Source organism: Musa acuminata, chromosome BXJ2-3 (assembly GCF_036884655.1).
Source record: "Musa acuminata AAA Group cultivar baxijiao chromosome BXJ2-3, Cavendish_Baxijiao_AAA, whole genome shotgun sequence".
Classification (NCBI taxonomy): Eukaryota; Viridiplantae; Streptophyta; class Magnoliopsida; order Zingiberales; family Musaceae; genus Musa; species Musa acuminata.
In genome coordinates, this window is record NC_088340.1 from 37,397,689 (window position 1) to 37,413,365 (window position 15,677).

The 15,677-nt window shown below is 37.4% G+C and overlaps 2 protein-coding genes and 1 non-coding gene across 3 annotated transcripts; all 3 read left to right on the plus strand.

The window, feature by feature from the left end:
• The first annotated feature begins 1,007 nt into the window (after nt 1-1,007).
• LOC135608023 (cytochrome P450 71A1-like) lies at nt 1,008-3,199 on the plus strand. Its single transcript, XM_065100423.1, has 2 exons — nt 1,008-1,992; nt 2,390-3,199. Exons 1-2 carry the CDS (start codon nt 1,057-1,059, stop codon nt 3,002-3,004), a joined length of 1,551 nt encoding a protein of 516 aa, XP_064956495.1. The 5' UTR covers nt 1,008-1,056; the 3' UTR covers nt 3,005-3,199.
• A 1,378-nt stretch (nt 3,200-4,577) lies between these two features.
• On the plus strand, nt 4,578-12,780 carry LOC135608024 (protein disulfide-isomerase-like). Its single transcript, XM_065100424.1, has 11 exons — nt 4,578-4,874; nt 5,814-5,844; nt 5,956-6,243; nt 6,324-6,512; nt 6,687-6,812; nt 7,716-7,853; nt 7,959-8,078; nt 8,404-8,521; nt 9,686-9,798; nt 11,382-11,581; nt 12,620-12,780. Exons 1-10 carry the CDS (start codon nt 4,648-4,650, stop codon nt 11,574-11,576), a joined length of 1,545 nt encoding a protein of 514 aa, XP_064956496.1. The 5' UTR covers nt 4,578-4,647; the 3' UTR covers nt 11,577-11,581; nt 12,620-12,780.
• Nucleotides 12,781-15,052: 2,272 nt separating this feature from the next.
• Nucleotides 15,053-15,124, plus strand: TRNAD-GUC (transfer RNA aspartic acid (anticodon GUC)). Its single transcript has one exon. It is a non-coding gene; the product is annotated as a tRNA-Asp (tRNA).
• The last annotated feature ends 553 nt before the right edge of the window (nt 15,125-15,677 follow it).

The window sequence follows — 15,677 nt, forward strand, 5'->3', positions numbered from 1 at the left end:
CTATGGTCTGTCATAACAAATTTGGTTTCGGTGACAATTACTTTCTGTACAGTAGAAGGAAATTAATCAAATGCACATTGGTTTCTGAAAGCTAAAGTGGAACTTATATATATATATATCCAACAAAAAGAATAAGGAAACTTGCAATTATTCTGTTTGTGAAATTATTCATAGTTTCATTCAGCACTTTTCATCTTATCAGTTTAATTGTTAGCATTATTTAGGTGTGCAACCCATATGAATGTTTTCCATATTATCTTATCAATTTTATCTGTAGGATTGTCACAGAGATGTGTGGCTTATCCCATCCAAATTGACTATAATATTTAAGCTAAAATTAATAATAATATATTCATCAGACGTTTATAAGTTAATCTTAATCTCTACATCATGATTTACTATACCAACATAGCATTCTTTTTTTACATAAAGCTTTGTTTATTTTTTTTCTACGCCTCTTAAAGCACAAGTTCAATCCCCATATGTGAGACATCATTAACATGCATTCGGGGAAATCACATTTTGGAATAACAGCTCAAGATTAGCAAGGATGATTATGATCAATTTTCACGTCTTAATTACTGAATAAACTGTATAACGTCACTATAAAATGGGTTACATGAGTTCACCAAAGATATATTGAACAACTAAAGTATGACACGTTCAACAAGACTTCGAACTTTAGCATTTGAGGTGCATTATCAGGAATGCGCCCACTTAGTTTGAAAGTAACACACAACGGTTCTAAGTAGGTTTCTGTTCGAACAATGAAAATATACTCTTAACAATAGCAAAAGAATGTACCCTTAACAATAGGGTTTCACATAACACCGTTCCAATTATTCTCCTGTGTGGTTTTTTTTTTTTTTTTGGGTGGAAGCAATACTTGCGTGCTTCAATTGTTCTCTTTCACTTATTCTCCTGTGTGGTTTTTTTTTTTTTTTTTTGGCTGGAAGCAATACTTGCGTGCTTCAATCGTTCTCTTTCGTTTCCTATATAACCCGTGCACATGCGGGGGATGAGAAGGGCACGAGAGAAGACCAGCGGCCACAGGCGATGATGTCTTCCACCCTGCCGACGGGGCCGCTCGACCCATCTCTACTCACCACCCTCTTCATCATACTCGTGCCTCTCTCTTTGCTGCTGCTTCTGCTGCAGGTCAAGAGGAACTCCCGTGGGCATCCCCCGTGCCCGCCGCGGCTTCCCCTCATCGGCAACCTCCACCAGCTGGGCCCACTACCGCACCGCTCCCTCCACGCCCTGTCGCAGCAACACGGCCCGCTCATGCTGCTTCGCCTGGGCCAGGTGCCGGTGCTCGTGGTCTCCTCGCCGGACGCCGCCAGGGAGGTGCTGCGCAACCAGGACCGCGCATGCGCCGGCCGGCCAGCTCTCAAGGCGGCCCGAATCCTCTTGTACGGGTGCAAGGACTTGGCCTTCGCGCCCTACGGCGACTACTGGAAGCAGCTCCGAAAGATCTGCTCCGTCCACCTGCTGAGCCCCAAGAGGGTGCAGTCGTACAGGCTGATGAGGGAGGAGGAGGTGGAATCCATGATGGGAAAGATCTCGTCCCAGGCTTCGGCTTCGGCGAACGTGATCGACTTATCCGAGGTCTTGTACTCTTTCACCAACGATGTACTCTGTCGAGTTGTTTCAGGGAAGTTCACGAGAGAAGAAGGGAGGAATCGCCTGTTCTCCGAGCTGGTCGGCGAGAACTCGGCGCTTACGTCCAAGATCTTCGTGGGTGACTACATCCCGTGGCTGGGGTGGCTGGATATGTTCTTCGGCAGTGTGGCCAGATGCAACAAGAACAAGGCGAGGTGGGATAAGTTGCTAGATGAGGTGATTAAGGAACATGCAGTTCGGTCGGTGCAGCATGGTGGGGAGGAAAACGACGGTGAGGAGAAGGATTTCGTGGATGTTCTGCTCTCTCTGCAGAAAGATGCAGCGATGGACTTCGCCCTCACAACTGAAGATATCAAGGCACTTCTGGTGGTACGCTTCTCTCTCTCTCTCTCTCTCTCTCTCATGGTCCTGGCTCCGCTTCGAATCGGTTGGTCAAAATCGAAATTACCAACCCGGCCCAACCACGGATCGACTAATTCGATCCGCTTTCATGGCGTATCCAATCTAATTGGTGCACCGAGACGGCAACTTCCCAGGAAAGGCAAGTCAAACCGCCACTGTGAGCGTCGCGAGGTTCTGTCTCTTCGCGATCCACCATCTCTGAAATCGATGGACGACATGTACTCTGACCGTTCCTCCTTTCTCAGGAGCGAGAAAACAAACGATGATATTTTGTCCCATTGTGGCACTGTCAAACGTCGATGGCTTGACGACTATTTCCGCTGATCCAAAGTTCACTCCCCTTACCCTATACCAACTTGTGCAGGACATGTTCGGCGCCGGCACCGACACATCGTACATAACCCTGGAATGGGCCATGGCGGAGCTCATCAGGAGTCCCCGAGCGATGCGGAAATTACAAGACGAAGTGAGAAGAGGAAGAGGCAGCGTGGAGGGATTGGTCAGAGAGGAGGAGGTGAGCCAGATGGCGTACCTGAAAGCGGTCGTGAAGGAGGTCCTCCGGCTGCACCCTCCTGCCCCGTTGCTGGTCCCGCGCGAGCTGCTGGAGGATTGCAGCATACAAGGGTACAGCATCCCCAAGAAGGCGCGCGTCTTCGTGAACGCGTGGTCGATGGGCAGAGACCCGCGGAGCTGGGAGTCGCCGGAGGAGTTCCGGCCGGAGAGGTTCGCGGACGGCACGTTGGACTTCACGGGCAACGATGCCCGGTACGTGCCGTTCGGAGCAGGCCGAAGGATTTGCCCCGGGCAAAACTTCGCCGTCGCTGCTCTGGAGCTGGCGTTGGCGAACCTGGTGAGCCGCTTCGACTGGGAGCTGCCTGGTGGATTGACGAGGGAGGAGCTGCAAATGAACGAGGCCCCTGGAACCACAATACAACGACAAGGACGGCTTCATCTTGTTGCTAAACCATGGGGTGCTTAGAAAAGGAAACTAGTAATAACTTGTTGTGTGCATGCTATGACGTAAACGATGCATAGGAACTCTGAACGTGAGCATTATCATAAGCCCATCGAACGATACCACAATGTTCCTCAAACTGTGATGCTTAAACACTTGTATCGACCTTTCGGCATTCTAATGTTGGTGCTTCAATAATACAATGTTGTGTGTATGCTATGATCTGCATGATGCATGTGGAACGCTGTATAGCACCTGTCTATCTCGAATTATAACACTATATAGCACCTACCTTCACATGTTCTTCGAGCTGTGATGCCAAAATAATCGTATCCACCTTTCCGATTGTAGCGAGGCCCCCTGTCTATCTCGAAAACACAAATAAATGAGGCCAAATATGAAATTTGAGCATATAAAACAAGAATCCACAAAGTATATTATAATCTCCTCTCAATAACGCAAATGTTCTCATACATCACATCTTTTAGATTAGCACGCATTAGCATCCAAAGAACAATCAACAAAAAGCATATATAAAGCACTTTTTGCCTCATCAACATTGCGCCTATCTCTTCTTTAAGCAAAATGGAGAATTTTCTCTGAATTAATTTCATTACATAAATAAACAACAATACAACAAAGCAGAGAATGAGGATTTACTCAAGCTATATCTTCATTCTCTACTCCTTTCGCCAAGCTTGTCTAGTTCTTGTCTCTTCTCTTTGTTCTCGACCTCATCTTTGGCTATCCATATTCTTCTGTTTTCTATTGAGGTTTATATACAGTTTACACTTCAAGAGAAAAAAAAAAAAAAATCGCTCAGGTAAACATTATTTTTCTAAAAACACTCAAAAAACATATATTTTTTTTCTGGGGTTTGTTTGATGAGTGCAGTCCAACCAAGAGCTCATCTCCTCCCAATCAGTGTTTTGTAACTGCAGCTGCTCAGCTACTTGTATGTGGCATATCCTACGCTACGAAGATTAGTGTCACATTTTGATCACCAATCTTACGTCTACTAAAACCCAAAAAGTGAATAATGTTTACACACGCCACGCTCCCCTGACATGCCACGGTAGCACCGCATTAGGACGGTGAAACATCGCCGGTAGGTAAAACGGGTAGATGGCTAAGTGCAACGTTCCTTGAACCAAAATTTCTACCGTTCAAGGATACCGTCCACGATCCATGTCACGATACAGGAGGCGTTGCCTTTTGGGGACACGTCGCGCGGGAATTTGGAAGGGAAATGAAATCGTCCCAGTCTCGTCCATGGACGATGAACGCAGTCGCGTCCCTGTCCCATTCCCGGTCTCCCTGACACGTAACTCAGCCAATGAAATCGCACCACGTAGCACACGGAAATGGAAGGGAAAATACCGTCGCGGTTTGATGCACTGCACTCGAAGATACGCCATGATTTGTTTCCCTCCCCATTACGCGCGCCCCGAACCTCGATCCAACGGTTGTAGTGCGACTAATAGATGGGACCCACGATGATGAACGAACCATACGCAATTCGTGAACGTTCTCCCGTTCCTTGAGATTCAGCTGATCTTCTAGAAACGGACCGCTCTCCAGTATAAGCCGAGTCCGCGCGAAGACGTCTTCCGAAGGGCGACGAAGAGAGAGAGAGAGAGAGAGGTACATCGGTCTCGCTATCCCCAATGGCCATTTCAAGTTCTTGGATCACGGCGGCCTTCCTCGCCCTTCTGGTGCTCTCCTCCTCCCTTCCGCCCTCCGCAGCCGAGGGCGACGACGGAGAAGCGAAGGAGCCGGATACCGACCCGGAGGCGGTGGCCGAGCCTTCCTTCGTCATCACACTCGACGCCTCCAACTTCTCCGAGACCGTCTCCAAGCACGACTTCATCGTCGTCGAGTTCTACGCTCCCTGGTATCATCAACTGCCCTTCTTTGTTGTTTCCTTGCTCGTCTCTGTTTCTTGGTCGTTCTTGAGATTTGCGAGGGCGATGATCTTTGGATGAAGGTATATTTGAGTGCCATGCGAATACTAAGTCTTTAGGCTAAAGACCTTCGGTAGCACTTGGATTGCAAATACAACCTCGCATTTCCTGATTTTCAGTAGCACAGGCCTAAAGACAATATCGATATTTTAGCACTTGTTGATACCGTTTCTTGGGTTGGCCAAACACTTTGGTGGTGATTTTAGCAAATTTGATCTCAGACGATGGTATCTACCTCAGTTTAATATGTAAATTTTGTCATGAATGCTATTATTTATATTATCATCTTCTTCAGGAAAACAAAGAATTCATCAGACACTTAAGCTTCAGTTTGATACTACTCCTAAATGGCTCGGTTTATCGAGGTGTTTGTTGTGGACATGTGGGAATTGAGAACTATGATTTATCTATTTGTTATGTATGCTAGATGGATTATTTTTGTACCTTACACATGGCACAAATTTTGTTCCTAGTAAATTCTTATGGGCCGGGCGGTTGACCCTGTGCAAGATACTAATGCATAGACTAGGGGAGGATTTATATATTTGTAGAAAGGCTGCATTTAGGTCACAAACGGGCAACTTTATCTTGACAAGCAAACCTCACCCTTTTTTTTCAAGTCATCTAGGAACTATTGTGTTTGTCAGTGTAATAAAGTAATGATTCTAATAACTTTGTAGTAAAGATTTACATGATGTGGCATCACTGTGCTTATTAGGTTGGACCAGGATGCTGTACAACACATATTCAAGTTATTCTATTAAGCTTATAATACAAGTTGGATATGCACCAATGGGAGATTCTCATGGGGATGCTTCTTCAATATTAAACCAACATTTTGTCACTGATAATAAACTTTCTGTTGGCAGGTGTGGGCACTGCAAGAAACTTGCTCCTGAGGTAATAGTTTTCTGGCGATTCAAGTGTTGACTAATAATCATTGGTTATGAAACTAATGCAGTGAATATTAATGTTCCATGTTCATTAAATCTTTTAATTTTCTCCTTGTAGTATGAGAAGGCTGCATTGGTATTAAGTGAAAATGATCCTCCCATTGCTTTGGCTAAGATTGACTGTAATGAAAATGTAAACAAGGAAATTGCCTCAAAATATGAGGTCAGGGGCTTTCCCACGCTCAAGATTTTCAGGAATGGAGGGGAGGACATTCAAGAGTATAAAGGTCCTCGGGAAGCTGATGGTATAGTTGAATACTTAAGTAAGCAAGTTGGCCCTGCATCGACTGAAATTAAATCTACTGAGGATGTTGATAAAGTGATTGTTGATAAGAAAATCTCTATTGTAAGACATATTCTTAACTTTTTTCTCCCTTCACTTTCTGCAATTACTACCATGTCTCAAACTTGTTTCACATCACATAGGTGGGGATATTCCCTCAATTCTCTGGGGAGGAATTTGAAACTTTTATTAAAGTTGCTGAAAAGTTACGATCGGACTATGATTTTGGTCACACCTCAAATGCAAAGCTCCTTCCACATGGGGATGAAACTGTAAAACAACCAATAGTTAGGTTGTTCAAGCCATTTGACGAGCTTTTTGTTGATTTCAAGGTACCTTTAAGAAACTGTAGTTTCATTTTCAATGTTCTTTTTGCCTTGAAGATACCTGCAAATCTGTTTAGAAAAATAAAACTTTTGTGATATGAACAATTTCCTTGCATTATTTTCATGCTAGAGTTTAGTGCATTCAAGTGCTGATGGAGTAATATCTGTGATACCCCGCAGGACTTTCAGGCTGATGCTATAGAGAAATTCATTGAATCTGAAAGTATGCCAATCGTTACTACTTATGATAATGATCCGACCAACCACCCTTTCCTTGTTAAGTTCTTTGACAGTCCCAATGCCAAAGTAAGTAATGCCTTATGATTTATTTTTGTTACCTCATACATTAAACTGATGCAGTAGAACTTTATCATTTGATGTGTATTCCATATTGCTATTTATAGTATCAATGAAGCTGAGGATTATGGCAATCACCTTAGTCATGGATGTAGTTGTTTCGTGGTTTCACCACACAAGCAGATTATTATTCACCCATCATGATTTGCTCTGAATTGGTTGCATATGCTCCCGAGGGAAATGCCTATTATGCAATTTTAGAAATGCTTTATTCTTGTGATGGTTCAAATATAACACATTTGTCAAATACTTGCTGATCATGAAAATGTACATTACACTATTTTCAAACAGTAATGCACCTAATATCATTTTTACCAGTTTCATGAACTTTGATATCTGTGCTAACTGTGCAAAATTTTATTTTGTGTTCAAATAGTTGGAAGGCTTCCCTTTTTTCTTTGTGTTTATTGATTGTGTTCACTATATGATAAAATATCTCTTACCAAAAGCATTTTCCTTTGGTTTTAGTTGGCCTCTTTAATATAACTACTTGTTACCCTGTTTCTTGGTGCTTGGAAATACTGACATGGGTTGAAACTTCATGAAATGTAATGATCTCAGGATGCCTGTTTTTACAAAGGTGGTCATATTCTATTATTATTATTATTATTATTATTATTATTATTATTATTATTATTATTATATATTGACCATGATGCACTAGAAGACTGTTCTTCCACAAATCTTAAAATGTACTTAGCATTTGCCTATTAATTTGTGTGTACAGCTTAGTGCCTGCATCAGAATTCAAAACATAGTGCCTTATATTTTTTTATCAATGTGATGCCATCTTATCCCATATTTTGTTCTCTGGTGTTGTCCTATTTCTGTTGGAAATCTGGAAATGCATAGGCTATGCTCTTCTTCAACTTCAGCAGTGACAATTATAACACTTTCAAGTCCAAGTTACATGAGGTTGCGAAGGACTACAAGGGGGATAATATAAAATTTCTGATCGGGGACCTTGATGCAAGTGAAATGGCCTTGAAGGTTATTCCCTTTTCTTTTTTTTTTCTTTTTTCACTTTCTTATCTTGGATTCCACCTTTTCCATGGTATTCTTAACAAATACTTTGCCTGTGGTAAAAATCTACAGTTCTTTGGCCTAGAAAAGGATCAGGCTCCTCTTATAATCATACAAGATAGCAAGGGCCACAAATATTTTCAACCAAATGTTACACCCGAGCAGATTGCAACATGGCTGAAGGACTATGCAGTATGTTCTCTTAGCATAATTGTATCTTGTTTTCTTGTGATGTAATATCACAATCTGCATGCACTCACTCTCTCATCCTAACAGAATTCCAACTTGTCAGTTGTTTTCTTATTTCACAACATCACTATATTACAACCCTTATCAGAATACGATCCATACCAATTGATGCAAACTTGTTTGGCCATATTCATGATTGGCAACCAAGAGGTTGCCCGGCTATTGTTGTTAGCATATCAAATTTTTTTACATGTTAAATGTTTATCCCATTGCTGTAAGTTTCTTCAACCTCTTTGCTGTCATCTAACTTGCCTGTCTCTATGTGCAGGTTGGTGGCCTAGAACCATATCGTAAATCAGAGTCAGTTCCTGAAGTTAATAATGAACCAGTTAAGATTGTGGTGGCCAAAAGTCTCCAGGAAATAGTGTTCAGCTCTGGGAAGAATGGTTTGTGATCTTCAAATCCTTAAATACAGGGTTTAGTTTGAAATTTTTATGGTGGTAACTAATTTGTTTAGTTCTATTATAACTTCTGGATCATGAATTTATCCTTTTTGCTATGCCATGTGATGAATGAGGGCACTGAAAATGTAAGCATGGGTTGGAATATTCGTCCACTGAATATAACAAAAACAATTTGATGGACCTCATGGTGATAGAATTGCATTTTCATAAGCTAGGAACATTCTTATTGTGGCCAGTGTTGCCTGAACATGGACATGAGAATCATACTTTGTATATTCATAAATTAGTATGGAGATTCATAGAAGTAATGCAATTTGTAACAAATGATTTATACATTCATAAATTGATTTTGTGAAACCAAAAAGAGACGAGTAAGAAATTTCCATAAAACATACCACTAAATAGGTCCTAGCCAACATTTAAACCATGTGATAGAAGTTACTGACTTTCAGATACACATCTAACAGAGATGCAAATCAGAAAAGATTTATAGGGATTGATGCAAGAGTTTGGAAACAATGGTCTTACCATCTGCCATTAAGAAAACCTCTTAGTGCCTGAATCATGGTCCAACACATACTTTTTGGGTAGTGACATTTTTTACCTTGTGATTAACAGAACACAAGGAAAATTTGCAAAACCTATAGAAACTTTTAAAGATTTGAACTAAGAAAATTGTAAATTAATTATAAAATTGAATGTCTAGGGAAATAACTAGTACTGTTTTCCACATAGAGAAAATTGCTTTACCTTGTACAGAAATTGTAATTTTCTATCTTGAAGGCTAAGCATTCACCTTAAAGAATGCATTTTTTCCTAAATTTTACACATAATGTTCAAACCCTCTGGAAGGGAATTCTCAAATGTTGCATTGAAGTTTTTTTCATTGATCATTGTCACAAACGAGAAGCCTAAAATCTAAATCAGACACTCGCCGTGGATATCACCTTTTGCTTGACAATACAAGCCTTGGGTGGTTACAACTGGTGATTTTGGATCCATCAGAAACTTTAAGCTTTTTCTAAAGGTCAATCTGTCTTGTTTTTTTGTACAACCAATTGTGTGCTTTATTTTCCTATAAATATGTTATTTACTTTAACTTATGAATTGTTACTTTTCTAATGGTATCATTATTGACTCTTGTAGTTCTGCTTGAATTTTATGCACCATGGTGTGGACATTGCAAGAAACTTGCACCAATCTTAGAAGAAGTAGCTATCTCATTTGAAAATGATGCAGATGTGATCATTGCAAAGATGGTAACTTTTTTCTTAAGATGATCTGTTTTTGATTTAAGGATTATGGACTTGCTGACATGATCATGGAAAGTGATAATCATTCACTGCCTACTTCCTTTTTCCCTTGCAAGGATATATATGTACACACACACACATTCATTTCATGTCCTTTATTCTTTGGCCATATAAAATTCTTCAATGCATGTGCGTACAAGAAACAAAATTATGTCCCTTGGAAAAGAATCCATTTGGATTGGAATCAGATACAATCAGGCGCATTAGTTTTTCAGTCTTATAATTTCTCCAATGCATGCGCATATAAGAAACAAAATCGCAAAACCAATCCATTTGGATATCCATCCATCGAATAAAAGTTGGAAGCACTTTTGCACGATTTTAATAGAGACTGGTTCTAGAGATGGCTATGGAACTATGGATTGGAATCAGATAAGATTGGGCAGATTAGACGTTCAGATCTTGATTCCAATTTATCAACTAGGAAAAGAGACACCTAAAAAGAAATCAGAAGTTGAATAATAAAGAAATTTTAAACTAGGTTCTATGATTGTCACCCCATGGTTTGTTCATGACCATTCTTAATTTGAGTTCAATTTTAAGTCTGAAATAATGATGACAAATAAAGGTTAAGAACTAACTTGCTTGAATTAGGTTAACTTTTCATTTGTATATGGAATCTCCTTTGTTTGTGTATGCTTCTGGGTAATGCTTATCTTAGTGGTACATTTTTCTCCCATTTGTTTATCCATTATGATCTTGTTAGAATTTCAATATTCATTGGACAATAGTTGAATCATATAAATTGTGGTCATTGGACCTATTTAATAATTACAATCAGCAATAACATGAGAAACATGGATTGACTGTCAGATCTGATCCACAGCTTTTAGGAATAAATTGGCATCAGAGTTTAAAAATATGATCTACCTAATCTCAGGCCATTTCAAGTGAAACACTATAGTGACAGCTCACATATATTAGTGTAGTTAATGGTTGTTTAATGATTTACACTTTACCATTCTTAGTATATATGTATTTAATTTGCACCATTAATTGATCTTAACAAAATTAGCTGTGTCCTATGCTGCCTATGTAGGAAATTTCTGTAATAGTTAAAATTCACTGTAGCTCTTTCCAACTATAGCGTGTTGCATCTTTCATGACCAAGTCTATGGAGCATGTTCAAGCATACATGCAGCTTGGCCAAGCATGACCAAGTCTGCTTAAAAATATTTATGATTATTTGAAGCCTGTAATGGATGGATCTCAAGCACCATATATGCAGCTTAAGTAGCTACACTCCATAGATGTGTTCCATCTTCAGAAATCAAATTTAGAGTTTTCTACATATTAGATTATTTTTATGGAGCATATTTATGTATACATAGCATCAGTCACCAGATTCTTTGGTGTGGCATTCCTTTTCTGTTTATTATTTTTCTTATGGTAAGATCCTTGTAGATTAAAATTTCTTTTCTTTTGTTACATCATGATGTAATGTTTGACAACCATCAGGAGATAAGTTATTTTCTTTCTTATACATATCTAATTTGCATTCTGTTTTTTCTGTTTTGTTTGAAATGTAGGATGCTACCAAGAACGATGTTCCAGATGAATTTGCTGTTCAGGGTTATCCAACATTGTATTTTGTTTCTGCCAGTGGCAAAATTTCACAGTATGAGGGGAACAGAACGGTAGAGGACTTTATTAACTTTGTGAACAACAATAAGGATGTTATTAGTCAACCTGGCTCACCTGATTCTGTAAAAGATGAGCTATGATCAAGGTGTTCTTCCAGCCTTCCTTTTGTATGTTATTTCTAGATTTATTGATAGTTATTTGTTTGCAAGTTAAAGTAATTCTTTTGTTTTCTTGAGCTTTTTTTCTTGTCTTTATGATTCTCAAAAGCAATATATGTCTTGCTTCTGCAATATGGTCATCAGGTATTATGTCTTAGTTGAGAAAGGGAGAACAATATGTTGAAAGTTACTATATCCAAGCTTTAACAACTAGTTTGGTTTTATATTAAGCTTGTGAAGCAAGGGAAACGAGTAGGGCTAGTCGTTTCATGCATTGTTAAACATGTGTCGCTTTATCCAATCTAACTTAGAAAATCTTGGGAATTTTTGGACTGGTTCTGACCTTAAACCACCTTGACCTCAACGTAGTCATCATCTGAGCCAAGTCATAAAGGCCCATCTATCCTAATTTGGTAGGCTGTTTGCGAGGTGCAGCTGGGAGCATTTGTGAGTCTGTTGGTTGTGAAACTCGAGGTTAGCTCATTCATGAACAACTTAGTCAAGCTCAAACAAAGAACAAGCTTTGTTCGTACATGTTAGGCTTGTCAACACTCAATTAGTATAAATATGACACAGCATTTTTTTTGTTTTTCATATATTATGTAATATTATCCAGCTTGACCTAAATCTAATGGTTTGTAACTTTTGTACGTACGTCATTCATTAGATTTACATCTGATAGCTGATAGTGTGTGACCCTATATATGATTTAGGGATTTTAACCTAACACTAACTTGTTTCTCCCATGGTAACCTTCTGATATTTTACTGTTGCTTACAATACCTCTTCTCTCCCTCACTACTCTGCTCACACTGGCACCAGAACCCCTTCATTGCCTCCAGCACAATTGCCCGTTGCTCTTAGACATCCTCCTATATCTCCATAAAAGTTTCAAATGCTCCTAACTCTGTTGTGCAAGCTCAGCTTGCCCTCAAAAGACTCGAGTTCAAGCTAGATCGTTGCTTCTTTCTTGTGAACTGGTTTCATCATGGACTGAATGTTGTGATGTGATTCTCTTACTGCAGGATACAATACCGGTCCCAATTGGTGGTGGCTGACTGGCTGGAATTATAGGATCTTGTATCTCACCAAATTGTCTGATCTTGTGATCTGTTTTCCCTTTTGTCGTATATGACCAAAATTGTCTCTTGAGTAATAAAACTTGCATCTTCGGGACTTAATTTTCTGATCCTGGTGTTTGCTTTTCTCAAGTTATCATCCTGCAATGCCTGGTTTCTGTCATTTTCCTGTTCAATAGATGGTTTGGATAATATTCTATCAGGCTGAAACTATCTTCTCTCATTCAAATTGCACTAAAGCTCCAATGGGCAGAAACCTCAAATAATGCCATTTCTTGGAGTCATCTTGACTCATCTCTCTACTGTTGCTTCCAACAATGATGTGGTAAGTTGAGTTTAGTATTACTGGACTTGTGTCTGGTGTATTTATGTCAGCTCTTTTGTTATTGTTCAGCTGCAAATGAACGAGTGCAGATGAGTCATACCATCCTTGGAATCTGGATCTGCTGCTAAGTGTGTTAATGTATTGGCTGAGACTCCTTAACGTATTATGACCTGACCTTATCATAGGGCTTGGAATGAGACCAGTATTCTCTTTATCATCACCTTTTAAATGGAAATGCATGTCTCAGTCATTATATTTGAAAGAATATTATTAAATAAATAAATAAATCATGATAAGAATATCATGATATTCTTAATATTTTGATACTATATTATTATAAATTTAAATTACAAAAATTATTATAATATATAATTTTAATTTTATTAAATAATAAGGATCATGATTTTAACATGATTTTTTATATTCTGAGATGATTTAGATAAATATTTTATGTTGATTATTAGTGAAAAAAATCATAAGATCTATTATGAAATTATTTAGATGAATATTTTACATTATTATTGATTGAAAAACTCATATAATTATCATATATTGTAATCTCTCTTTAATGTATATAAATTCATATCCATTATCATTAAAAATTTAAGTTAATTGTTTCTTTCATAGTATTAGAATAATATACTCTCCGACGGTTTTTTTTTTTCTTTGAACCTCTTACTATTGTTGCTTTATATCTCCTTCATTATGGCTGTAGGTAGTATTACAATTTCTATTGAGTTTTACGTTCTAGCAAATCTCTGGTTTTTGTAAGTTGCTTTGAGTTTGTTTTTTCACTATTTAATATGGTCAATAATACCTTTTTAACTATTTACTCATCTCATATTATTCTCAACTCATTTATTTTTTAAAGTACTCTTGTCTCCAATAATATTACAACCCAAACTCCTCTTAAATTCATGTCCACAAATTATACCTCTTGATATATTATAATTTTATTCTCTTTTAATCAATTATGAATTTATAGGTCATGTAGATGACACCATCACTTATCCTTCATGAATGATTAGAGAAAATAATTTTGAAGTTATCAATTCTACAACAAAAGCATCAACAAATTCGAAAAATAATTCAACAATAATGCCACATGTCAAATAGGTGACATGCAAGGCTAAATTGCTAAGAAATGTTATTGCTTGCATGTTACTATTTCGTGAATGCCTTTAGACTCACTTTATTTACATATCTTGCATCACAACTTTCATTATCACCATCACTATATTGCTTAATCCTTTCAACATTTATCAAATTGGCTTGTTAATTCTGAGACTTATGTTACATTTGACTTGAATAATATGTTTTTTATTTAGATTATAATGATTCAGATGATAGCATAATAGGTGATAGTAAATGTCCTAAAATAATTCATACTAGTTTTATAAATTTCTCTTCTTCAAAATCTTTTTTTGTTCCTGATATGAAAAGAAATATAATATTTATCACTAAATTATATTCTTCTAATAATAATGTTTCTCATAGAGGGGTTGAATAGACAGTTTGAGTGGCAACTATTATACCATCTCTATCTAATTCCATTTCAAGAATAACATAATCACTTAAGGCGTCCTTCTTTTAAGGTTCTAAATCATATTATTTAATTTTATAATTCTTCTTTATCATTTTTATCTTATCATCCCTTTTTATGTAATTTATATAAATATAATAAAATGCATAAGTTTTTATTTTTTACCTCCTCTCTTATAAGTAATTTATCTCTTGAAGTTATATATTCTAATGTTTGGAGGCCTTCATTAATACAATCTTATGATCAATTTAATTATTATCTTATTTTTTATCGATTATTTCATAAAGTATATGTGGTTATTTCTCCTGAAGTAAAAAATAAAGTATTTATTATTCTTCTAGGTTTAAACATATCATGGAAAAGTTTCTCTAATGATCTATTATTTCATTTTACTTTGATAATCATAGTAAATTTCAAAAACATCTTTTTTTTTCGAAATCAATAGAATTTCTTATTTTTTCACCCTTCATATACTACTAGATAAATTAGAATCATAAACCGTCGTCATTCAGTCGTTGTAGTATAGTGGTGAGTATTCCCGCCTGTCACGCGGGTGACCCGGGTTCGATCCCCGGCAACGGCGTTCTGACTCGTTTTGATTTTTAGATGATCGTTTTACTAATTAAAATATTTTGATCCATCAACCAAACAAATTTTTATTTCTCTATGGAATTTATTTTTCCTCGTAAATCACTTAGACTCTTTTATTATCTTCTAATAACTTTATTAATTGAGTCCCTAAATTTATAAGCTACCTTATATTATTATTCTCATTCGTATCGTAGCATCAATCACTCTCGTTAATCTAAACATGTTATTAAGTCCTGCCTCACGAGAGTATTACACATCAAAAGAATTCATAATAAAATTTAGTTTCAATATCCTATATTTTAAATTTTTCTTGTCCAATATGTCTTGGATATGTTATTGATCCTTCACTAATTCATATGAATGGAATGGTTACTAGATCTAAAAAAAATCAAGTCTTTAAAATAAATAAATAAATATTTTTTTATTTTTTTAAAATAAACTCAAAAATTTAAGTCTTCTACTATTAATTAAACCTTAAAAAATTTGAAATGATGAACAACAATAATATCTGAAAAATATAATATTTTATTGTGAAAATAATATAT

Coding starts and splice junctions, on each gene's coding strand:
- LOC135608024 (XM_065100424.1), top strand. CDS start 4,648: ATGGCCATTTCAAGTTCTTGGATCACGGCGGCCTTCCTCGCCCTTCTG. Junction 7,854..7,958: donor CAAGTGAAATGGCCTTGAAG/GTTATTCCCTTT, acceptor AAAAATCTACAG/TTCTTTGGCCTAGAAAAGGA. Junction 9,799..11,381: donor ATGTGATCATTGCAAAGATG/GTAACTTTTTTC, acceptor TTTGAAATGTAG/GATGCTACCAAGAACGATGT.
- LOC135608023 (XM_065100423.1), top strand. CDS start 1,057: ATGATGTCTTCCACCCTGCCGACGGGGCCGCTCGACCCATCTCTACTC. Junction 1,993..2,389: donor ATATCAAGGCACTTCTGGTG/GTACGCTTCTCT, acceptor CAACTTGTGCAG/GACATGTTCGGCGCCGGCAC.